At 35.2% G+C, this 26,190-nt stretch overlaps 3 protein-coding genes across 5 annotated transcripts; 1 reads left to right on the top strand and 2 right to left on the bottom strand.

Moving 5' to 3' along the window:
- Nucleotides 1-871: 871 nt before the first annotated feature.
- Nucleotides 872-11,741, top strand: LOC140782732 (vacuolar protein sorting-associated protein 45 homolog). Its single transcript, XM_073129463.1, has 13 exons — nt 872-1,230; nt 1,867-2,062; nt 2,146-2,225; nt 4,798-5,025; nt 5,201-5,326; nt 5,414-5,494; nt 5,598-5,739; nt 5,948-6,126; nt 7,646-7,801; nt 9,829-9,936; nt 10,016-10,137; nt 10,649-10,780; nt 11,379-11,741. The coding sequence occupies exons 1-13, from the start codon at nt 1,141-1,143 to the stop codon at nt 11,434-11,436; spliced, it is 1,698 nt and encodes a 565-aa protein (XP_072985564.1). The 5' UTR covers nt 872-1,140; the 3' UTR covers nt 11,437-11,741.
- A 502-nt stretch (nt 11,742-12,243) lies between these two features.
- Nucleotides 12,244-16,023, bottom strand: LOC140781053 (iron-sulfur assembly protein IscA-like 1, mitochondrial). 2 transcript variants are annotated; one of them, XM_073126831.1, is made up of 5 exons: nt 15,936-16,017; nt 15,389-15,459; nt 15,068-15,306; nt 12,803-12,920; nt 12,244-12,656 (listed from the first exon to the last, which is right to left on the bottom strand). In XM_073126831.1, exons 3-5 carry the CDS (start codon nt 15,255-15,257, stop codon nt 12,551-12,553), a joined length of 414 nt encoding a protein of 137 aa, XP_072982932.1. In that variant the 5' UTR covers nt 15,258-15,306; nt 15,389-15,459; nt 15,936-16,017; the 3' UTR covers nt 12,244-12,550. The 2 variants fall into 2 exon arrangements, with proteins under 2 accessions (XP_072982932.1, XP_072982931.1); XM_073126830.1 differs by lacking the exon at nt 15,389-15,459 and having other exon boundaries at nt 15,936-16,023.
- A 1,506-nt stretch (nt 16,024-17,529) lies between these two features.
- On the bottom strand, nt 17,530-22,781 carry LOC140782965 (phosphatidylinositol/phosphatidylcholine transfer protein SFH3-like). Of its 2 annotated transcripts, none has more exons than XM_073129884.1 (15): nt 22,653-22,781; nt 22,130-22,274; nt 21,649-21,937; nt 21,380-21,479; nt 20,681-20,947; nt 20,411-20,488; nt 20,210-20,311; nt 20,082-20,131; nt 19,814-19,907; nt 19,568-19,666; nt 19,318-19,452; nt 18,968-19,088; nt 18,485-18,864; nt 18,023-18,106; nt 17,530-17,782 (listed from the first exon to the last, which is right to left on the bottom strand). In XM_073129884.1, the coding sequence occupies exons 2-15, from the start codon at nt 22,173-22,175 to the stop codon at nt 17,765-17,767; spliced, it is 1,863 nt and encodes a 620-aa protein (XP_072985985.1). In that variant the 5' UTR covers nt 22,176-22,274; nt 22,653-22,781; the 3' UTR covers nt 17,530-17,764. The 2 variants fall into 2 exon arrangements, with proteins under 2 accessions (XP_072985985.1, XP_072985986.1); XM_073129885.1 differs by having other exon boundaries at nt 22,130-22,200; nt 22,653-22,706.
- Between the last annotated feature and the right edge of the window lie 3,409 nt (nt 22,782-26,190).

The raw sequence follows: 26,190 nt of genomic DNA, 5'->3' as shown, positions 1-26,190 counted from the left end.
CAATGTAGTTCCAAGAATTTAAGTCTTTGATCCAGTCTGAAACTGTCTATTTTTATCGTTGATTATTTGATTATCGACTTATATTTAGCAACTACTAAACAAAAGACAACTTTATAAAATTTTCTTTCTAAAACTTAGACAAATTTGTTTTAAAAATTTAAAATTTTTATATATGTAATATTTAAAAATTGTTGATGACTGGATTAGCAGTTTTCAAACACACATTATATTTAAGTTTGTGTTAAAAAAAACAGAGAGGCAAACCTAATTATAGGGGGTAATTATTATTATTATTATTATTATTGTTGTTGTTGTTGTTATTAAGCTATTAGAATTAAACATTGATACTTTAGCTCCGGTTTACTTGTTGAATAGAAATAGTTTTATTTTAAAATAAGCTTTCATATTTCATTATTCTAGCCAATTAAACAACAATATAGTTTATTAGTATACTAATTCACTATTCTCTCTTCTTATTCCATACAACATATAAAAATTAATTTTAATAATAATTTAAAATTATTATTTTACCTCTAAATTAGACAATACCTAATTACTACTATTTTACATCCAATCAAACGTATTCTTTTTTTTATTAAGTTAAAAATGTCACTAATTCCTAATACAAATTCTTAATTATTACTCCTTATACTAATATTTAATTAAACAATAGAATAACTTATATTGTTTATTAATACACATTTATCTTCTTTCCCCTGTATCTTTTGGAAGAGCTGCGATATGCTCTTTATATCTATTAATACATGGTTAACCTACTAAGTATGGCGTATAACTCATTAATAACGTTTACTTACTCTTTAAACAATGAAAATAATAAGTGGATATCAACAAGCGTGGATCCAAATGAACAAGGATTGAGTCAATTTGATCCGAGATCAGGAACCCACCCTGGAAACAAGCGAATGGTGTGGTGGACTGGTCCAAGCCTAGTCGGCCGCAAGGATAACGACTCCTTAAAGTTCACCGCGATTAACCGCACCGACGACCTCCTCCGCTCCGCTCTCCACCTCGTCGCAGCAAGGCAGGTGTAGATCGCCAAAGGAATCGCAAAACCGTCGTCGATCTCCTAAACCCGCCCCCCGACCGTAAGGCTAATACCGATCTCCGAGCCCTCCAAAGATGGCTCTGATCCGTCCCGTCCGGGACTACATCGATCGGATGCTGCAGGACATCACCGGCATGAAGGTCCTCATCCTCGATTCCCACACGGTAACCGATCGCTCCCTGGAATCTGAAAACCTTAGATCTTGGTCTGTTAAATGGGGTTTTGTGCTCAAACGTGTAATACTTGCTTAAGTAAGTGCAAACTGCTGAGTCTTGGATTGGGTAGTTATTGGGATGAAGAAGAATGGAGGTGATATCAGTCGATCCCTTTGATGGAATATTCTTGAAAAGTGTTCGTAAAAAATGATGCTTGCTTCTGTAATTATATTACTGAATGAATTAAATTAATGACCAGAAATGAGTGTACCTGGAGTAATTGAATTACAATTGGATCCAATTCAGTGCAAATAACCAAATTTGAGTTCAATTAAGAAATGATGCCCATATTAACGGGCGTCCTACTTGCTCTCTTTATTTTTCTGCATTTCCTTTTGGAGTTGTTTCTTATTCCAAGGTCATTTTTATAGAATCTTAAGATAAGTTGGAAATTTGAATACACAGGATGGAGTAATTTCTACTAGAATTTGTAGTTTATTCTTTAGCATTGGTTGATGTCTGCTTGCACAGGATGTGCATATCCATCACAGTTTAGCAATTAAAATATGCTCTTCTAATGCATTTTAATCCTGGGCAGCTGCACAAGCAAATTCATCTTGATGAATTTTCATGATGTCCATGCAGGTCAGTATCGTCAGTGTTGTATATAGTCAATCAGATTTACTCAGGAAAGAGGTATTTCTGGTCGAAACAGTGGATAACATGTCAAAAGAATCAATGGCACACCTCAAAGCTGTTTACTTCCTTCGTCCAACATCTGAGAATATCCAGAAGTTACGACGCCAATTGGCTACTCCAAGATTTGCAGAATACCACTTGTGTATGTTCTGCCATGCATCAATTTCTTTTATTGAATTTCTCAATTATGTTTCTATTAATAATTAGTATTTTTTGTTCTTTAAGTTTTTTCCAACATATTGAAGATTCCTCAAATTCAAGTACTGGCAGATTCAGATGATCAAGAGGTAGTCCAGCAAATTCAAGTAAGTTGCATTTACTCCCCTTCTATTGGAAGATGTTGCGGTCATTCTGTTTATAGTTTGAAACTTTGTTAACAGCCAAGTATAGTGAAATTGAAAGATGCCACTCCAGTGTTGTGGTAAGTGCATCATGCCCTTATAAGTCCTGCAATGACGGAATCTTATATACAAAGACACTCTTTCTAATGACCCCCTTTGCAGCACTCGGTCAAGGAAAGAAATATGAGTAGAAATGAGTTCCTATGCAAATCCATATATGGTTCTTCTACTTAAGGAGGATCTTTAGTCCATAAAATGTCGACATTTTTTTATAATCAAAGTAATTAAATAGCATCACCATGGACAATGTTTTTGCCAATATGAAAGATGGGAAGGGCAAGATTTGCATACTCATTTGGAGAGGCAATTTCATACTCAGGCCATGCCTCCGGACTAGGGGTGAAAACGGGTCGGATTAACTCCGACCCGACCCGCTATCCGACCCGATTTGGATCGGATTCGGATAAGAAATTTCTATCCGATTCAGATACGGACACAGATAGAATTTTTGAAAAAAATTTGGATACGGATTCGGATTCGAATATGGATATCCGATATCTGTTTACCCGCATATTTTTTTAAATGATTTACAATTTTTAATTTGCTTATTTAAATAGTAAATATTAATATTGTTACTAATAATACGTTATATATTATTTATACAAATTAATTTCTCTAATTTTATAAATTTGACGTACAAAAAAATTATTTGTTGTAAAACTCTGAATAATTTTGTGTTAATTATATCTAAATAAAATATTATAATTATTTTAAATTCAATCAATATCCGTTTAAGATTCGATCCTCTATCTGAAAATTATCCGTATCTGTTTAGTTAGGATATGGTTTTAAATTTGCTATCCGTCCAATATCCATATCCGAATCCGTTTCGTATCCGGACTAAAAATATGGATCCGGATATAGGTTGAGCACTATCCGATCCGTATCCGATCCGTTTTCACCCCTACTCCGGACTCATGGGGTTGACCCTTAATCGCGAGAACTCTATCCTGCCTGCATAGAGAAAGTCTACTCTAGCCTAATAACTTTGGTTATAGCAATCACGGACTACATAGATGACCTAAGAAATGCTGCTACAAATATTAGGAAAACCATCAGTACTGGGATATATAAGTTTCATAGCATGATAGCAATCCATTTTTTGCACTGTTAACTTGGGTACTTGTAGATTTTTATGGATGTCCTTTTGCATTGAATAATTTCTAGGTTAAATCAATTTGGGCTTCAATTTGGTAGCGGGCAACCTTATTTTATATCTCAATAAATTTCTAAACTGGTATATATATTTTGTGGTTTGTGACAATGTTTTGAAAGACGGTTGCGGGTGGCGAGCGGTCACCCCACTGCCTAGCGCCTAAGGGGAAGACAGGCGATAAGATAGATAATAAAACGGTCTAGCATTTTTAATAAAAAATAAGAAATAAAAATAAACATATATAATACAGATATATAATATACATTATACATTGACATGTTAGTTATAATCATTATAGTATATACAAAAAATTTAATAGTGCACTTAATCAATATTATATATAATTGTATATACAATTTTAAATAGTTTACCACATCAAAACTATTAAAACATAGATGCTAATATATTCCCCCAAAAAAATACAGTGGGAGATTTTTGTTGGTTAGATGCACACCACTTCAATTCTATCACCACGCATCCGACATGTGAGTTTTTTTTTTGTGGAGATAATTGAAGATTGGTCGGCATATATCCAGCACAACTCGACCCCTTCCGACTCTATCACTTCCATTAAAACAACAGGAGAGCAAACATGATGGAAACATTGAAGGGGATCCCTGCTCCAACTCGACCTCTTTCTTTATTTATTTTAATTACGTAAATTCTAAATATTATTTAAAAATGCAGAAAATTTCTATAAAAAAAAAAGATAAAATATAATAAAATAAAGAAAGAAAAATTATGGTGCAGTAAAATTGAAAAGAAGAGATTAGAAAGATAGCGAGTAGAAGAAAATTAAACAAAAGAAAGAAAAATTATAATACAGTGAAGAAGAAGAAAAGAAAAGAAAAAAAGGGAGAATAGAAGACATAAAAAAGAACTGAGAGAGAAATAAAGAAATAAGATTAGAAAATTATATATCAGATTTCGCCGGAGTTATATTTGTGTCTTCGGAGTTCACCATAGCTAAATCTCTCTGTAAGAGAAACAATTATTACATAGTAAGAAGAGAAAAACAGAAATAAAGAGAAAGAGAGAGACAATGAGAAGAAAGAGCGGAAGAGAGAGATAGTTCGAATTGAGCCTGGATCGGAATTAGGTTTGGCCGATCCCGATCCTACTAACCATGAAATTTATGTGATTTCAATGTTTTACTTTTCCTGTGGGAACTTGAAGTACAAGTTGTGGTGTCAAAATGTGCATAGGGAAAGACTGGATGATAGAAGTTTATGATATAAACTTGTAATTTAAATTTGGTATGTTCTCCTAGGTTGTGATGTTACTCCTTTCTTATGTGCATACTCATTTTTGACTCTGCAGGAATTCTACGCAGATTTTTGTGCTGTTGATCCTTACCATTTTACTCTGAATATGCACATGAATCATATATACATGCTGGCTGCAGTAGCAGACCCTCCAAGTTCACAAAGCTTTTGTGATCGAGCAGTTGATGGTATTGCTGCAGTTTTCCTATCCCTCAAACGCCGCCCTGTTATTCGATATCAACGTACATCAGAAATGGCAAAGAGAATAGCACAAGAGTCTGCGGTGGGTATATGTTTATTCATGTTCATAGTCATTCCTAATATCCTTTCATTGTCAATTATGTGGCAGAAGCTTTAGTTGAGGTGGTGACAGCATCATACTTCATTTGTCTAAGATATCTATCGATCATTTTGAGGTTGAATTTGCTTTTGACGTACTTCTATTTTAACTTATGCAGAAGCTCATGTACGAGCAAGAAAGTGGTCTTTTTGATTTCAGGCGTACCGAGATCTCCCCTCTTTTACTAGTAATTGACAGGAGGGATGACCCAGTTACTCCATTGCTGAATCAATGGACATATCAAGTATTTTCACTACCAACTCTGTGAACTTATTTATATTTGTTATAGCTAATATTATTCTAATATTCTTCTTATCTCCTGCCGTCACAGGCAATGGTCCATGAACTTATTGGAATACAAGACAATAAAGTAGATCTGCGGGATATTGGCAAAGTTCCCAATGATCAGCAGGTCACTGGATATACATCTAAATTGTGTTGTCATGCCATTTGCTAATATAGAACACTTGAACATTCTATTGATCTTAGCAGCTACTCTTCTGGTTCTAATGCAGGAGGTGGTTTTGTCATCAGAACAGGATGATTTCTTTAAAGCTAACATGTTTGAAAATTTTGGAGATCTTGGAATGAACATCAAGAGAATGGTGGATGAATTTCAACAGATTGCAAAGAGTAACCAGAACATTCAGACAATAGGTACATTCAAATCGAGCTTTTCAACATTGTGAAAAGAAAAACACATTTCTTTTTTTATATTTGTTATACCTAGTATAGCTACTATATTTGAACAATTTTATCCTAAAGGATATGGCATAGCTTCAATCAAGGGAAAAGGAGGATATGGTTGAACGCCATAAAATTTGACAAAGAAACCCCTCTGATTGTTGACTTTTCTGCTTTGCAGAGGATATGGCAAAGTTTGTTAATAACTACCCTGAGTACCGAAAGATGCACGGAAATGTATCAAAGCATGTGACTATGGTTACGGAAATGAGCAGAATTGTGGAGGAACGAAAGCTTATGTTAGTTTCTCAAACAGAGCAAGAGCTTGCATGTAATAGTGGACAAGTGGCAGCATTTGAGGTACTTTACATGTTCATTTGACATACTTTTAGTTTAACTTCTCTTAAGGATATATATTATGAGTCATATTATCTAGACTATTATCTTTTCTTTTTACAAATTGTTGTTGCCTAATGAATGCATTGCATTTCTTATATGTTAGTTCTGCAGAATGAGATGTACAATTCAATTTTTGATCTGATTTGGTTATGGATACCTAGTTAGACTAGTCATGTTTCACTGTTCAAACAAAAACATGTCGAGTTTAGTTATTAAAACCATAGTTATCTCCATATAGACTTAGAAGATGTTGTTGCTATTCTGAATGGTTCTGCGCATAGTATGCCATTATTGCATCCATGTGATCTATATATTTATGGTAATTTTAGTGGAACTGAACTACAATTTAAAATTTCTTGTCGCCATTATGCTAGAAGAAAAAAAATATGGTACTCTAGAATGCTCCTAATAGATCATGGATACACCAATGTCATGAATCCCGGATAGAATGAAAAATGCTACAGAATGGAACCTATTAAGGAGAGTCTAAACAGTAGTTGCATCAATATCTGGAGGATATTGATTATTGGTTGGGTTTCTTCTTCCTTCTCTCTGTCCTAATTTTTCTTTCGCTTTTCCACTTCTTTTCCTATTGCATTTCATCTTCTGCTTCTGTAAGTTTATATTATCTTTTCCTTCTTATACATCTCTTGATCCAGCAGGATTATTCTGTAATCTTGTTTTACCTAATACTCTGAAATCTGAATCTTTAATGGAATTTTAGGCCAATATTGCTTTTCCTTCTTATAGACTTACTCTTTTGAGGTTGCAACACACCACTTCGACTAACAGTCATTGCCAATGTTACTTATGTCCTTATCAGATAATATCTTACATGATATGGTTGCTATCTCTGCCACATCTACCAAAATGGCCACCATAAACATGCTCTGATTGTCATGGCCATTATTACCCTGTTATCATCATCTATAAAGCTGAAGAAAATTATCACCAAAGTTGTGTTAAGCTTCTGTTGTTAGAAGTAGATTACCATATTGATACTGAAGAATGTTATATTCTGTAACATAAGAAGTTAACCTATAACATATCACTTTGATGATTTCCACAAATTTTTGAGGATATTTGCTATGATCCTAGAGAGTGTAGAGCTATCATGTATCTTGGGAGATGGTTGATTCCAACACAGAACTTTTATCTAGATCTTTGTCATATCTTGTGCTCATAGGTTATTGAATCTTAACAGAGTAATATTTGCTTTTCTGCTATAAAAGAAATGGGTCCGATTAATGCAGATAAGTTTGTTTCACATATTGCACACATGTTTTTTTTTCTTTTGTCTCTCTTTTATTTGCCATTCTGAGTTCTGGTTGTATGTAGCACCTATTGGCTTCCTGATTGATATTTATTCAATTATTTTGGCCTTATACACTTAATTGGACTTATTTTACTTACTATTCAATATGCACACAAGACACCATGCATCTTGTACTCACTGGAGTGATTAATTTGTTGTCCACAGGCTGTGACCAATCTTCTAAACAATGAAAGTGTCTCTGATGTTGACCGTTTAAGACTAGTGATGTTGTATGCTCTGCGCTACGAGAAGGAGAGCCCAGTTCAGTTGATGCAGCTTTTCAATAAATTAGCTTCACGTTCTGCAAAGTATAAGTCAGGTGTAATGTATCTAAACTGACATCTTTTTCCTTATTCAGAACTTGCATCTTTCATCCATCTAGATATCAAATTGCGCCTCTTTCTACTTTAATATGTTATGGCCATAGAGACGTATCTACAGCCAACTGATCATGTCTTAGTTGCCCCTTAGTTATTAAAAATTGGGAGCATGGAGCTGCAGTTGTCTAACTTTCCTGTTTTTTCTCATAAAGTCTCAATGCAAAAAAACTAACATGCTCGTATCTATGGTTCATTAGGGTTAGCAATGTAAATAGAATTTGCTGTTATATATTCCTTTTCACACTCGGCAGCCAGGAAAAGCTTTTAGGTGTTAGAAAGATGCAAAAAAGCAATGCGACATTTCATATTGTAAACAATGCCACTTCCAGTTTCCAACCGCTTTTACTTATATAGAGAATATTTTTGAAAAGTCTCATTTTACATGGTCAGCGAAGACACTGCAATGTCCATATGCAGTATGCAAGTGCATATGCAGGTGGTGACGTGGTCTATCAATAACATTACTTAAGTAGTATATGTATTGATATTGAATTGAATATTTTGTTATTAAAAAATGAATAAGTAGGTAAATGTAGTTAAATACTTAAATGATCTATAGTTAATTATTTTAGTGAAATTCCTATTGGCAAATCGGATGGCACATTTACCTTTTTTACCATAGTAACCCAACAAACCAATAATTCTAATAAGTTGATAAAAGTAGTATATGGTTAATAAAATAGGAAGCTTAAAAAACCAAAAACAAAAAAAAAAAGAAAACAGCAATTTGTATAAGCTTGAATTAGTTGTAGGACATTGTAGCACAATAAAGACTAGGCAATAGTTTCAAATTTTGAGTAAGCTAATGCCAGAAAGATGTAATTTCTTTATGAAATAATGAGCATCTAAACTAGATCTAGAAATGTTAATTTGCTTAAGTAACAAAAATGTAAATTTACTGTGGTTGCTTAGGACCTCTCTGCTATGCTATGTATCTTGCCTGCCTTGAAATATATCCAAGTTCATATTGGGTGCCATCTGCCAAATCAACTATTGCTCTGGTGATTTAAACTGACATGTTAATATCATAAATGGTGGTTAGAGTTTGGTATTTACTTACTTTTATAGGTTATTTTTGCTTCCTTTATGTTCTTTCAAGGATATTATTATTGTAGATAACATTTTTCCATAAACAAATAGTATCTTTTGCCTTCATAATTTTCAAGCTTTCATGAAACATACTGCTTAATAGCATGAATCTTATAGATTTTAAAAGCCCACTTTAGTCTCAAAGGCACCTGCTTTGGTGCCTGGCTGCCTCAATCTACTGAGCATTATGAATTTACTAGTGGCCATATGCCCACCAAACTCATTTTGAAACACTGATTATTCATGCACTTTTTATTTGGCTTGCCTGTACCAAACCCTTGTATTGATGCAACTTATGTGGGGATGTCAAAGGACCAAAATTGCATATGTTACCACATATGTGGCTGCACACGCAGCTCTTTAAAACATTGATGTAGACATGTTTGAAGAGAAGTATGTTCTTATTTTTACACATCCTACCTACACATGCAAAGAAACTTATACATGTCCATGTGTATATATTAACAACGAAGTGAAACCCACATGGCTATTCACAATTTCACATCAATGGATGAGACAGACTTTCAGTTATAGGAGTACCTAATGCATGCTTATAGGTAAGAACTACCAAAGTATGTAAAGCCCTTTTTTTTACTCTACTATTCTCATCCCCAATCTCCTCTTCTGTTCCCTCGGTATTAATCTCATGCAACTTAGACTAAAGTTGAATTCATGCTCTGTAGGAATTGAGGTTCTTTTTGTTTTACAAGCACACTTTTTTCCTTTCTTACTTTCATCCCTCCCCTGGTTATGCATAAACATTTTGAAACATTAAAGCTTAGGAATTCTGAGCTTTTTCGTTTGAATAGATGTTAGTATGTATTGCACCTTCCTGTTTTATGCTTAGGCTTCTAATAAGACTGATGTTTTTGTATACAGCTTGTCCAATTCCTCCTCAAGCAGGCTGGTGTTGATAAGAGAATAGGTGATCTTTATGGAAACAGAGATCTCTTAAATATTGCCCGTAATATGGCTCGTGGGCTCAAGGTTTGTAACAAGAGTCCTCATTAAAGTTACATGAGATAATGAGACAATTGTATATGAAGTAATATGTTGTTGATTGCAGGGCGTTGAGAACGTTTATACCCAGCACCAGCCTCTTCTCTTCCAAACCATGGAGGGGATTGTCAAGGGGCGACTAAGAGATGTTGATTATCCTTTTGTTGGCAATCACTTTCAACAGGGCAGGTATGTGAACATAATGTCTTTATTCCATTAATCGTTGGCAAGCCGGCTGACCAATCAGTTACAATAGTGAGAATCTGACTTCACATTTGGCCTCATTTATTTGCCATTTCAAGTATTCAATACATTTTTTCAGATGTTAACAGAAATTTCTGATGAATTATTTATGCATTATACTCGTAAGAGTAGAATCTTGTAACTCCACTTGTAAAGATGAACTTTCATGTGATATAGTAAGGACAACAGAAACTAGAACCACATTGTTCATCGTCTGTTCTTTCTATAAATAAATATTAGTTCTGTCAAGCATATAGATAACCTATTGAGCAATTCATGGTAAAAACAGGAAAGCCATAAATGAAATGTTAATACTTTATTAAGGACCAAAGAGAAGTGCTTCTGCTTCATACGTTCAGTGTGAAGTCATTTTGTTCTTCTGTGCTAAAATGATCCTTATGATTCCTTTATGGTCTTCAGTCTTCTCTTGTTACGTATGATTCATATCTGAATGCAGACCGCAGGATGTAGTAATTTTCATTGTTGGAGGGACAACTTATGAGGAGGCACGCAGTGTGGCTCTTTATAATGCTACAAACTCTGGAACTCGTTTCTTTCTTGGAGGTTCTGTAGTTCTCAATTCTAAGCGGTGAGCCTACTCCATAAATTATTTCATTCTAACACAGAAATATTACTTTAGTGCATTGTTTTGCTGTAATAATATTTTGATTGTATTCAGTTTTTCTTTATATTGCATGAATTGTTTGAGCAAGCTTGTATTTACAGACTAGTTAGCTGAGGAATGATTGAATAAGAAGCTAATATCAAGCTGAGCAAAAGAATGTAGTGTAGCCACTTAAATGACTTTGCCTTATGCCCTTACAATCCTCCTATGAGGTATTGTTGTTGGAATTTTCCAATTGAATGAGCAGATGATATGCCAATAAATGCCTTGGTCACTCAAGATAGCATCGCTAGTTAAGTTTCAACAGAGTTGAGAATTTTATCAGCTTTGTTTGGCTTCCTGTGCCATTTCAGGACACAGTAAACTCCCTATGCTATTTTTGGTTGTGTTCTGCTAGTGAAGATACTGCTATCAGCAGGATGGTGTAGACTATTACGTGAATTGGCATACCAATTAAATTTGAGAATTGTTGGACGCATGATTTTTTATTTTGCCATTAACTTGCTTTATCTCCTGTTTTATTAGTTGCAAACTGCATCACATAATATGTTTGTGATTGCAGATTTTTACATGATTTGGAGGAGGCACAAAAAATATCCCGATCAAGCAGTGCGGTGTAGATCAGCATTGTTTCATATATTCATACATACTTTTGTACTTGAGCTTGTGAAAGCTACTATGCCGTTGCAAAAGATTGAGGAGCCATTTGAAGTTGGTGCACTAATCTGAGGCTTTTGATTGTATAACATTGTGCATAATATTTTTTTTCCTCCCTTTTTTTCCTTTTCTTTATTGTATGAGGAACCGAAGGCGTATTTGTTGTTAATTTTCACCATTAGAAGATCATACAACCCCTTGACTGTTCATTTTGGACTACTGATAGAAGTTAAATGAATTATTGATGGGAGTTTCCTGCCTTCTGGTATTTGTTCTGTCATATATTGATGATGTGAGATTACCTTCTCAAAGTACTAGCGATTCTTGCTAGTCCAAATATGAACAAAATTGCAATCATTTCCAGTACTGCTAATCTGGTGTGGCATTGAGGTTATTGCTAGGTTTTTTTATCCAAAATAAATAAATTCTTGAGTGTTAATCTGTGGAAGGGACCAAAGCGACTGGGGTTTAACTATTTCTCCAGATAGTTAATTGGATGGAAACTATTTGCTCTTCAGTTTAAAACCCAATCAAAAGCTAGATTTGTCTTTTTGTCTAACATCTCCACTACTTTTGCAGGCGACTCTATGAAATGCACTGATTTCCTTGCCTTCTAAGTAAAAATCTCTGCTCCTACCAATCATTAACAAAATTTACTAGGATCGAAATACTCACTCCAATTTTCAGCACGCCTGTCAGCTAACAACAATTGGGGCTGTTGGTGCCCATTCAAATATTAAAGACAAGCCACAAATGAGAGAGAATGTCACTTTATACAACAATACATCAAGCAATGGCATTATATAGTTATAAAAAATTGCTTACAACCACATCCAGGGAGGCCTCAAAATAAATGGGTGAGACAGGATAATACAATGGCAATGGCCATATAGTGGCACAGAACTTGCTTATTACAAGGTATGATGATTTGTTTAAACAATGCTAGCGATATCTGTGGTGAAAAGTATTATCCTCAGTGCTATCGCACCTCCAAATTCTGCCGGTCTATCATTTTAGTCGACAAATCATCCAACTGCAGAGCCTTACAGGAGTAAGTTCTATATTTAGTTGATAGTATTATTTTGAACCACCTGACTGGGCACCTTGACTGCTGCTTGTCATAAAGGATTCACCACAGCCACACTGCCCTTTAGAATTAGGATTGATGAATACAAACTCTGACCTGCAGGATCATCATTGTTTTGAGAGAGATTAGATGGAAATACAGGTAGAAATGCCTAGTCATATTTCCCTTAATATTTTTACCGACATAATACATGCAACTATATGTTAAAATAAGCCTAGTCAACTTTTCAAGCATAAACATACTTTAGTGCATCATCAACAAAATCCATCTTGGTTCCAATTACATGCATGAGAGCCTTCGGATCAATTAGTATCTTCACACCCTTATCTTCCACCAGCTCGTCAAACTTACCCTTTTCATCTGCAACAGAACAAGAACTGTTGAACTCGTGATAGGATATGCAATAGTACAATACAATTAAAGCAATTAAAAAGCTAGAATAGGAGAAAAGAGAGGTCACCTTCAATCAAAACAACAAAAGTTCATCTCAAAATAGAAATATAATTTATTTCCTTGATCTTAACTTAAAACATATATCCATAAAGACACTTAGTCAATAAGAAACAAATAGTCAATTTCTTATAGCAGTAAATATATTCAAATGTTTTCCACCAATTGCATATCTAGTTGGAATGTGCTCCGTATATTTGGTAATCTGGTATCTTAAGGTAGTTTAAAGTATCTTAAACTGATGTCAACTTCAGTGAAGTGCAGACCATTCTCGGAGAATCTGCAGCATTTTGTCTCAATATACAACTCACCCTATTGGACCATGTGCATCAATATTGATTATTCATACTGCTTAGAAAAGTAATTATTTTAACTAAATATAAAGTGCAGAAATTTTGAAAGCAGATAGCAGTTGCATCTTATTATTGTTTCAGGACCCTGCAGTGGATAATCTATGTACCCTACCCAAGAAAGTCTACGGATGAAATGAACTTAGATTTCTACGCACCTTAAGTAGATATTAATTTACTGTGATAACTTATGCAGGCTTAATCAATATGTAACCAGTTCTCCTCAGCATTTTCACAGAATGATAAAAGCTTCCACATACCAACTCATCTCTGATGAACCATATTAAGGCTACTACAGTTGCTTCATAAGTATCTTCAACTATATATGCACCACAATAAGGCTACTCAAGTTCCTTCATAAGTATCTTCAACTACCTATGTAACTTGATGCACCAGGGTATGACAAGAACTACGCCACCGAGCATGTTGGGCAACTTGCCATTACTGAAGTTGTCCATGACTTGGAATACATTACATCGTTGCCCATCATGGTGCTGTCCAACACAAATTTTGAGAACAAGAAGATTTTTCGGCCAACATGCTCAGGACCCACGGGCCCAAAGGATGAAAAGAGCAATAAAAATTCATTCAATAAAGGATGCATTTGACTCATAGGAGGTTTGCGGCATGCAAGAAGGCGAGAACATTTATGTAGTAAGCCCCATGTACTGCAAGTCATCATGTGATGACCTACACAGTGCTCACGCCATTATAATAAGGATGGTTGAAGTTATCCAAAAGACGCAAAGTATAAAATGAAATATTCAACATATGTGATGCATTTGATTTGTTACTGGGAATTCGTGGTGTGCAAGAAAATTTACGTATCCATGACCAACCTTGGTTACCAATGTCTCTACCATTGTTTCTATTACAATAGGTAAATGTAAGCATATATCAGCTAGCAAACAAGAGAAGGAAAATAGAGTAACTCAAATAGTAGTATGTACTGTAAAAGCTAACAATACAAAAGTGTGAACTAAATTTGCAACAGAACAAGCAAAAGCATGACTAGAGAAGTGCAGAGATTCTGTGCCGTTCCTTTTTTATACCAATTGACATGCTAAATTTGATAGTACTAATTAGTCCTAACAACCAATGTATTTTAGACAATATCAAATGTCTATTCACAGACTGCACTAGAAGAACAAGCCAATATAGTAATTAACAAGACACACAAACTCAACAATGTCCTTCTGTGATGACATAACTAAAAAAAGGAGAAAACCATCAACTGATCATCCAACTCAAAAGGAGAAAAGGACATAGGATTGAAGATTAGATTACTCTCAATTGACCCTGTAAAGACTTGACAAGAAAGAAAAAACTCTCAAGGCCAATCAGCAGTCAACATATCTAATATATAGCAATAATTCAAGCTCCAATAAATGGTTCAAAAGTTCATCTGGACCTCAAATTTAGACAAAGTGGAGACAAGTAACTGGATGAGAAACTTCTTCATTCATAAGACAGAAATATGCCAAAAGAGGAATGAAGCTGTAGTTTCATATGATACATCAATTATATGAAGAACTCAAGCAAGAGACTCATGAACCAAAATACAAGACATAATAAAATAAAACTGAGTTAGTTCCCCAGCTTAGTATTTCACTTAAAGTTATGGATATTGCAAAAGGCAAGGCATAATTAAATTCAAACGGGAAACAAGAACAACCAAAATAAACAAGAGAAGATGACATATCTTACCGGCATAATTCAGTGTGTAGGATAAGCCATTGCAACCACGAGACTTAACACCAAGCCGAAGGTATGGCCGCTGACGAAGGCTGAGCAGATGGTGTATTCGAGAGGCAGCAGAATCTGTCAATGTTAGGGCCTGCTTACGCATGGCAGACCCTGCCTTCTCTGCCATTGCCTTCATTACAGAAGAAGCCATGCCTATCCCTTGTCCTTCTTGGTGGCAAGCAAAAGCTGAGCCACTTACCCTTAACAGATGAAAAGTAAGGAAGAAGGATTAAGGGCAATACTACAAACTTAATATTAAACCTTAGGAAATAAATTCAGCACCTTTTTAACCATTGAATGTGCCATGGGATTTCCAGAGGCACAATCAATTGATAGGAAAACGTTAAATCTTTCTGCAAAAATCCAGCATGAAGTTTGTGATACAAAAAATGAAGAAGAAATTATATGTCAAAAAACACCAATCACAAAAACAGTCCTCAACAAGTATCTAAACACCTTTTACCTCCCAAAACTAAAAAAAAAAGAAATAAAAAAGAAATAAAAACTCTTCCTTTCTGTTAAAATTATCAAGAGATGTAACCCTAGTTACAAAAGAGAATTCATTTTGTCAACAGAACCACCAAATATAGCCTTCGACAACCAATCACCAACAAGTATACTATTTTACACCTCCAAATGAAGGGAAATAGACTCGATTTTTGTCAAACATTCAGATACATATTTGAGATTCACGCCGAAATCAAATGGAACGAACGATTCCAGCGCTAAAAAAGATTCCTCCTTTCTTGCAAAATTTTGAAGAGAGTATAACCGTAGATTCAAAATAAAAATTAAAAAAAAAAACTGGTCGCTTGATTCGAGGACTCACCGGAAGCTAGGAATGGAATTAGGAAAATCGCCAGGAAAACAACGTGAGATAATAGAAATTGGAGAACCGACTTTGGGACGAGAAATTGGGAAACGGCACCATATTCGGACTCCTCTTATAGGCCACATGAATTTACCAAAAAGGGCACAAGGGTGTCAACTATTGGATCAGGTTCTTCCTGGATCCGACCCGACTAAAACAAAGTAAGGAATTTTTCATTTTACACCCGACGTTATTTGTTATTTCTATTTATACCTTGAAGTACAAGGGTTCATGCATCTCAATCGCATGAATCTTGCATTGCATCATATATGTTCAAGGAAGCTAGGTTTAATCGGCAAAATAAACCTCTTTAGGGTACTCTCTTCTCTCGAGGAGAGGCATTCTTTCTCTCTCGACTTCATTTTACTACACTCTTCTCTTTCGCTCTCATCCTATTCGGAGCCTATTATGAATTTATCGTTCTTAATCGATTTCTTAGTACGCGGCACTTTATCTTCTTTGTAAAATAAGATAAAACTTGAAGTAAAAAAGAAGTGTAGATATAAGAAAATAGAAGGCGGCTTCAATAAGTTAGAGAAGACGACATTTTCTCGTCTTACACCTTTATATAGAGGTCAAAAAAAACTTAGCTCCATGAGATTTTTAAATATCTTCTCTAAGATATTTAAAAGGCTAGAGATTATATTAAAGCTCCTAAATATCTTTTCTAAATATTTATAAGATTCAAAATAAAATTAAAAGTCATAAATATCTCATCTAACTAGATAATGTCACAAGTGAGACTTTAGTTTCTCCTAAAGTCAATAAAAATGGTTACCAATTATCTGTCTAACAATATAGTAACTGATAAATATTAATCTTACTTATTTACCACATAATATCCGAGTCTAGGATGGGGCATCACACACTGTTGTCACCCCCTCATTGCTAAGGTGGTCTCTTCCGTCAACTTTTATTGTTTTGCCTATCTTGCTCGTCCTCCCTTACACCCACCTCGTTATTTACTACCGCAGTCTAACACCACTAGACCTACCTCTTTGTCCGCAGCTATTACTCTTTGCTGCTCCCCATGTCATATCCCTCCCCTCCAATGGTTAGATATCGGAGGCAGTTCTTCGTGGTAGTAGAGCCACTTTTTTTTTTTTTCTCTTTTCTTTAGTTTTATGTAGGGTCAAATTATTACACTGCTTCAATATCCATGACAATTGGGATGAAACTAGAAATAGCCGTCCATTTGTGTTTGTGGGTTGTTTTATTTTGATCTTATTTGCCCTCTCGGCTAGATGCTTAATTTTCATTATTATGCCGGTCCATTTGCCCAAGAGCTTTTTATTGTATAAAAAGAAGGAAGAGTAAACCGATCTTACTTATTTCTTAGATTGACGGAAAACATAAGGATGGAAAGGCAGAGAGTACTGACTAAACCACTTATATAACTTTAATTTATAATATGGTTCCAAGTTTCATTTGGCTTCACTTTTGACCCCAAATTTCGACCCGGATCAATGAATGGTGGACCTTAGTTTTCGATTGAAACCATTCCAGCAAAATTTCCACAGTCATGTTAAATCCTGCTATGCCATCAAGCATCTTAGTCATACACAATATTAATAAAGACTTCTTTTGAAGGACATTCTCCTCTTTAGCTCACCAATATCAAAACAAAAGGAATCAGAGGAGTAAATGTTCAATGAAAATTTGGACCAGTTTAGGAAATGCAGGCATATATTACACTCAAAAGGTATTTGCTGACAAAGAAAAACATCACCCAAACTCAACAGATTCACAGCCTTATTTTTATACACACCCTGTCATTTGCCGTCTGTTCACCAGCGAAATGGGTTCTGCAGACAGACATTAGATTCATTAATGGCATTAGATTGAGACATAGATAAAGTAGCAAAAAAGAAGAGGGACGAAAGAGCTCATCATGAGTAAGACATGAACTACTATTTAGTCTGACTTGGTACTTTCTCTGAATCATCAAGCTAATGCTATGGCATTTGGTTTTATACACCAACTTGACATAATCTGAAGGAGATATGGTACTTGATATTCTATCTATTGAGATGAGAATGACTCACAAATTTGCTCTTCTTCTTCTTCTTTTTCTTCTTGTCAATGTAAGCCAGAATTTCATCCTGCCGAGAAAGAGTATCCTCCAGAGCCTTCAAAGTTGAAGTAGAATTTAGAGGCTTAATTTCTAGTATTATCTTGAAAACAGTGGATAAAAATGAGCATACACATTAGAAGTTGAAGTGCACTGATGAAAAGTATTTGCTACATACCACAGTCTAACAAGTACCACTTTAAACTACAGAGTATATTGTATCTTCATTATGAGCAAAATAGTTATCAGCTTAAATTTTTAGCTTACCGAGACAAGAGATTATAATAATAAGCAAATTATGTAGTGAAAAGCATCCTGAATTCTTAGTGCTACTTATGTGCCTTATGATCATGATCCTGAATTAAGAAACAATGCATGCTATCGCTACGTTAAATTCAACGGTTTCAGATAAGAACATAATTGGAAAGGGAATGACCTTCTTGGTTGCTGCAAGCTCCGCTTCCAAAGCACCGACACGGTCCACAGCAGCCTTCAGCATCTCCTCCTTGTCATCTGGCATCTCAGCAGGCTTTGTGCTGAGAACTACTGCCTTCTCTTCCAGTTCAGCAAGGCGCTTCATGATTAAGGAATATTCAGCAGCTGATACTGCTGTTGCAGGCAGCTGCAAGTGCTGCATTTGGCCTTTAACAACCTTAGATTCTGTATTGTACACAGCTCTTGCACAGTCAATTTGTGCATCAACAATCTTCTTTGGCGCAGAGCGGCTGACACGCAGCATAGTCGCAATACCCATGACAAGAGCCACAACACCACCAAACATGTTGTTGCTAATCCCATCAGACCTATTGTAGATATCTGGTACAACATAAGATCTTGTAAAGAGAAATTCTCTCCACAGTTTTTATATCAATAACTTACAGAAATGGAGGAAAAACAAGTCACAAGTTGTTATATTGACCTTTGGATATGGCAAGTTTCTCATTGAGTACTTCTTTGTTCCAGCTACTGTCTACAGCTTTGTCGATCATAGGAATATCATAGGAATATGGAGGAGGGAAATTCTCATTAACCTTCGAAACCTGATAAGTTCAGCAAAAAGGACCATTAGACTAGAAATATTTAGACTCAATGTGCTGAGCCATCTATTCTTCTGACAGATGAAGTGTAACTAGATATGGAGTAATAGGGCCAACTAGCTAAAGCCAGAGTTAGATTCTAATGACAGAAAAAAGCCAAGCTCGATTATAGCTGCTTAGAAGTTAATAGCAGTTAAGGTTCAAACAAAGTGCTAATAATTTGTAGGCCTACTTGGTAATCTTGAGATCCTAGTTCCTCACGCACAGGCGACAACTGCGGGTGCTCAATCATGCCACGTGAGATTTTTGAGACAGATCGCAAATCAGCTAGAGCTAAACTAGTCTCCTTGCGGAAAGATTCCTGCTTCTGCATGCGAAGAAAATGTATTTAGCCATCGATATCAGATACACTTAGCAAATGGATGAATATATAAAGGTATTACATGACAATGGAGAGAAAAGTAGATTGAGATTTATCTTGCCTTGGGATAGAATATCTCATCTTCAGAAATTGTTTTCTCCTCAGCACCAAAAGGAGTCATGTTTGGCTTTCCACATCTCCCAACTCCATTTTGAACCATCTGTGAATCGAAGTATTCAAGAAGTATCCAGTGAATGTCGTGCCATTTCCAACTTATATTTAAAACTCCTTGGCAAATAGATAAAATGAAGAGCAGTTTCAACCAGAAAAAGAAAAAACTAAGGTGAGAGGAAAGGTAATAGAAAACCTTTAGAACTTCAGGGTCCTTCCATGGGCCTTTATCAGACCGAAGACAACCACCCTCACAATTGCAAGTACCACCAAGAAACTCTGGCAATTCACTGTAAGAAACAGAAAGAAAGATCAGAAATCTCTATTGAATGAGTTGCACTTTTCAATTCAAAATAAAGATTTTTGTTAAATTGAGCAGATTCTCAAGTGAAATTTTGATCCATACAAAATCGTATGTAGGACTCAAAATAATAGCAGTACTTCTTCCTGGTTTTAAGCCATACCTGGCATCGATAACTTCGAGCAATTTGCTCTGGTACTTATTGCTCAGAACCTGAAAAAAATAACATATAGTTTGTTATGCAGTTCTTTAGTCAAAAACAGTAGCCGGTACAGAATGGAGAGAGCATACATGAATCTTTGCGGTAGTCTTTGGATCAAGGAAAGACTTTACAGTGTTCCAAAGCAGTCTGAATCCCTGACCTGCATTAATGATGAACATGCGGCACAACGTCTGGAGTAGGAAAGAACAAACTTGAATGTTAACTGTCATCTATATCAATTTAGTGGCATGGATGTACAAAATTTTGGTTATTGGAATGACAGAGAGTACCTCAGGGTAGTTATCACCATCAATTTTCTGAAGCCTGCCGATTAAATCTCTTGCAGCCTTGTTGAAGTTTTTATACCCCTAGTATTTATTCCACAGTGAAAATATTCTCCTCAGATCACTATCTTTCAAACTTAAACATATTCTGACCAAATTTAACAAGGGCTTCTTGTGAAAACTCCTCTAGAGAATTTGGCTTTTATGGATTTTAAATTCTGATGCAAGTAATCTAGGTAATATTGAAGTTCATTGAAGCAATCATTCCTCACTTACCACTCCTTGGACATCAAGAATAGTTGTGCTCTGATCAATGTGTCTTTTGGCCGCAATTGAGCAAGCTGGGAACTTAACGGCGAAGTTTCTCTCAAACTCCTTCACATGATATTTAACATAACGATCCATGGTTGTAACTTGCATCATCTTGTTGGCATCAACTTGTCCTAGTCTTTCAATGTAGATTGGCCTGCCTTCCTTATCAACACCATGATGACCATGTGGATAGTACTCCAAGACTTCATCAATTTCTTTGAAATCAAAATCCTAAGTATTAAGAAAAGAGATAAGCAAAGAGTCAGCAGTAGTACGTCACCGTTACATGTCGTCACATACCGAATTGCTAAAAGGTAAGTAATATAGAACAAATGGAGTCATGTTGAAGTTCAAGTGATACTACAATCTTCTAGGTTCCAGATTCTTTTCTGAAGATCCTTAACTACAAGTCAAATTTGTGTCTCTTCTGTATAATATGTGCTGTGGACCTTCTCGCTATAAGATTAACAAAACAAGAATATAAATAGAGAATTTTTCCTCATTCTCATGAACTTGTTTATGTCAACCAATGTGATTTGGAAAAGTTTTATACTTACCGTGACGAAACCATAAAAGATAAATTGATTGACAAAGCAAAACTATTCTTAACTAAAAATTTTTCCATTGGAGAAGAGAATTAAGAAAGCAGCGATAATTGATTACCTCCAAAATTGTATCAGTGCCAAACTCCTTTCTCCATTGGAGCATATCAGTCCACATTTGCTTTGTCTTCTCGGTGTCAAACTTTCTGGCCTTTAAGAACCTGTTTTCAGAGATGAGTTAACTTTCCATTCATCGACATATATTTGTTTGTCGCATTAATAGTGATATAATCAGCCATTGACTACTGCATTTTATTGACACATTCATTATTAAATTTTCCACATATATAGCAGCTAGAGCATACTCAAAAATGGATACCGGGATGTGACCTTAGCATCATGTGATAGTCATCATGTCTTGATGGTAGCAACTCCTCCAAAATAAGGATCTGACGGAAGGCGTCAACTGCCTGCATTTCCTCAGCATCACGTACATCCTCAATGGAGACAGACATCACCTTACTGCTTCTCCTACCCCTTTTTGTCAAAGAATGCCTGAACTTTGAGGAGGCATTGATTGCCTTCTTCTTCAGAGATCCAAGTCTGGTCTTCCTTTCATCCTCTGAGTTCTCAACGTCGGATTTTCTGTCTCTCTTTTCTTCATTACAACCGTCAAAGGCTGCAGTAATAAGAACAAGTAGATGTACCTTTAACTTCTTTCTATCAAAATTCTAATAGTAATGGCGAATTTTTAGAGAAGCATGAATGACAAACTACACAAAGATGAATGAATTCGTTCATTCTAATACAATACAATTGAATTCATATATATTCAAAAAGAAAAAAAGTGCAGATTTTCTCTTCTACGCACCGGCTTTTGGGAATCGATCTAGAGGTGCCGAAATGACTTCCGTCATCGTGTTTCGTGCGTGCAAGCAGGACCTGGTTTAAGACAACAAAGGGGCGGAGCGTTGAGAACTCAGCAATGCTATACCAGGCAAAGCCAATTCAAACACCTGAAATCCCACCATTAGAATAAACAATATAATCATCTAAACTCTAGAAATCATAATCAATTGTATGTCAGAAAAATTATATTAAGCTCATGTAATACCAAGTTCCATAAAATCTCAACAAAGAAAGATGATCTTTCTTCTTCTCCTCTTCTACTAATGACAACAAGTGCTAAAATACCCATATGAGATCTTGACCCCAGGTTAGGTTAAAAACTAAGCCCCATTCAGATCAAAGCAACGACCCATCATTGCTCAAAAAAAATGAAACAAACCCAATAAAACCAACAGACAAGATCGGTTCAAAGATGATCTTACAATGAACTGGAATGCAATCAGATGGCAGAAACAGAGAGAAGAACTAAAAGGAAAAGATTGTACCTCTGAGACGGGCCTGGGATTTAGCAAGAGGAGAGGGAGGGGGTTGAAGGTTAGATTTAAACGACCACAGAATACGCTGAGGAGACGGCGAGGGAGACACGACAAGGGAGGATGAGAGAGAAAGAAAGCGACAGTTGGGTAAATTTCTTTCTTTTTTTTTTCTCCCATTAATCTCATAATCTCTACGCGTTTGGGATGTGAGAGAAGGAGACGTTGCCGAAATGCATGCCACTCCATTCCTTCCAACCCCACAAGTTTCTATTACTATTAATTAAACGCAATAACTGCAAAAGCTGATCAGAGAACGAGGGAGGGAAAGAACCAACCGCCAGTAACGGCTACTACTTATCCTGGACAGCTATATATGGCTCTTTCCAATCTCCTCCTAAAATCTATACGATGTCTTAAGCGGTGGGTTTATAATTAACTATAACTAACTCTTTTAACTTAAACAATAACTTAAAAGACAGCTCCTATTTTAAACAATTTAGCTTGGTACGTTTAAATTGTAAGAATGTTTAGAATAGAGTTAGCCACTAATGACTACTTCCTTGAGTGATATATAAATATTAATTAAAAATGCCAAACTTAAGATCATTAGTTTACTTGGTGATATTGATGGACATCTCTTCCATTTATAATGTCAACTCCATTAATTACCTGCCAGCTTTGTAGGGCAACATGGTGGACAAGTAGACATCTCTTGATTTTTTTTTTAGATATATATTACAATTTAAAAAAAACAAATGAAAAAGAAAGAAAATTTAAGAAATCAAAATTGCATAAACTAGTATAAGGGTGCGCCCCATGAACTCATACATCAAACGTGAGCAATTAAGATATCTTTTTACTTGTCTTCTAAATTCTAATCAAGATTAAATGTAGCAATTTTAAATATTTAATGTTGGTCAGGTTGTGCTTCTCGGAAATTTTGACTCAAGCTTGATTCTTTTGCATCATTGAAATCAAAAATTAATTGCAGGTGGATCGTGCTTTCTTTCTAAGTTCACAGACTGACTGTGAATTTGTTGAGCTAGTAGTTAGAATTTAGATATCTTTTTATTTGTTGAGAGAATTAAGGTATGGTGCCATTGAACATGAAATTTAAATCCAACTAAACATTGTGAATTAGACTATTATCCAAAGGTAGATTGTGAAATTGAGATTGGTATTTATTATTCATGTGTTTGATACGCCGAGTTATGAAGAGAATAAAAGTAAAAAAAGGATTTTAACATATTTGCTACTAAAACTTTTCAAAATATTATAACTACCGCTATATTCTTCAAAATATTATAATTGTTCGATAGTTGTTCTTTCAAAAATATCATTTAATTAGTTAAATCTAACTAATTAGGATTAAAAGCGAACTTAGATAAAAAAAACTAATTTTCCTCGTATAAATTTTTTATTTTTACCCTTGTATAAATTATTTAAAATGATTTAAAATCTATATCTTCTGTTATGCGAGATAAAACTTATTGGTAAATATTTTACGCAACATTTTAAGAAGCGGAGTATTTTAGTTATTGATATGTGTTTATTAATTTTAATAATAATCTGCTGTGAATATTCCATGAAAATCTAACCATAATGCCAATTTTGAAAGAGTTGAGAGATTTTAGTGGCAATAATAATTTTAAGGAATATAATGGCAATTATGATATTTGAAACTCTATTAAGGTTTTGGATACTTTGCTAGAATTTTCTTATTTTTTCCTCTTTCTTGAAAGATATATCCTCAAGTTGCCAACCTACTCTCTCCCATCCCTTAGTCGGTTAAGGCTCCTTCTCGTTGTGAGCCTCCTCTCTTTTCCTCCCATCTCTTTCCTCTTCTCCTCCCCCATAGTATATTCCCCTTTTTCTTATCTTTTCATTCTCCTCTCCTAACTTAGGACTCTATCGCCCATCGTAGTTGTTCGTTACGACATAAGAAAGGCTTTAGTGGCGCTCTCCACATCATTGATTCTCACTGTCCGTACCGACCTCCAACTAATACAATAAAGAGAGATCAAAGGGTGGTCGAGCTCTCTTGTCTTTTTTTTCCTTAGCTTTGGTTGATGGATTGGGGTTGATTTTTTTGGTTAATAAGATTTGAAATTTTTTGTGACAATCAATCTCATTGTTTCAATAATGGTTCAATACTCTGACTTTCTCCCACACCGTCGTTCTTTTGCAATCTGAGCTTATTTATTTTTTACTTTCCCCGAGATTGCTATATGAGTGTCATTTTATCTGGCATTACTTCCCTCAATCTCTCTAGTACAAGTACGGTTGTCGAGCTCAAGCTCACCAGTTCACGAGGCCCGTGAGCTCGACTCATTAAGAGCTCGAGCTCTAAATGAGGCGAGCCAAGTTGGATTTTTGAGCTCGAAAAGTTAATTGAGCCGAGCTCGACTTGACTTAAAATATAATATGTGAGATAATATTTTATATATATATATATATATACACACACACACCACAATAAATGTATAAATGGCATATATCATAGTTGGTTAAAGCAACTCTTATTAACCCAACTAGTTTAAATCCTCTCGTATACAATTTATTCTCTAAATTTTTTTTTCCATAGAGACTCTTAGATGTTTAATCCCATATCGAAAATTGGGTAATATAGATAGTCTTTATAAGTATCATTCTTTCTAAACTCATTGAAATTGGCTGTTGGGTTAGCTTAATATAACACTTAGATTTTGGATTAAGCCGTCACCCCAAATAAGCCTATTAAGCCCACGAGTCGTCGAGCCAAGCTTAAGCCTCATCAAGTTGGAGCTGAATCGAATCGAGCTGAGCCCAACTCGCTCAAGCTCGGCTTGTTTACACAACTAAATATACACAAGCGACAAGTTTATGTGTGATAAAGGTCGTGAGGAAGCTATTAGACATCAAACCCTTTTGTGCCTGTATTTTTGCTGGAGCTAGATGTTTTGGTGATTTTTGTGCCCGCCGAACTTAATGCCATATTTTATTTATTGCAATGTGTACTTTACTCAGGTTGTGGAGGCTTATTGAAAGGGTCATCACCCTATCTCTCTTATTTTTTATTTGTTAGGGCTTTATACCTCTTCTTTTGTTATTTTATTTGTTGTGGAGAAGTTTGTGGTATCTCTTAGTATTTCTCATATATTAAGTTTTATAGCTCTTTTAATGTTATGAATAAAATCTTGCCTGTGGCTTCCTCTTTAAAAAAACATTGTTCGAAGAATAATTCTATATTCCACGGAAAACATCAAAGTTAAAGATTAATTTTGGCAAATATAAAGATCACCAAAATTATCCTATACAAAAACTGTTAATTAGCAAGAGAATTCTCTACATTTCTAGAAGTGCCTTAGCAAATAGAACAATTACATTTAGCAACTAACTTGCAAGCTAGTTAGCTTTCTTATAAACATGATCCGCAAAAACATCACAATTTGATTAAGCAAAGTAAAATATAATTAAAAAGAAATAATACAACATTTGATAATTATGGATTCGATGCATACCAACTTGTGTGGATCTATCTACACACACTTTTAGATTTGCATTAATA

This window comes from Typha latifolia, chromosome 2, assembly GCF_019914945.1.
Source record: "Typha latifolia isolate L0001 chromosome 2, TyphaL0001v2, whole genome shotgun sequence".
NCBI classification, from domain to species: domain Eukaryota; kingdom Viridiplantae; phylum Streptophyta; class Magnoliopsida; order Poales; family Typhaceae; genus Typha; species Typha latifolia.
This window is presented reverse-complemented; position numbering and strand designations above follow the sequence as displayed.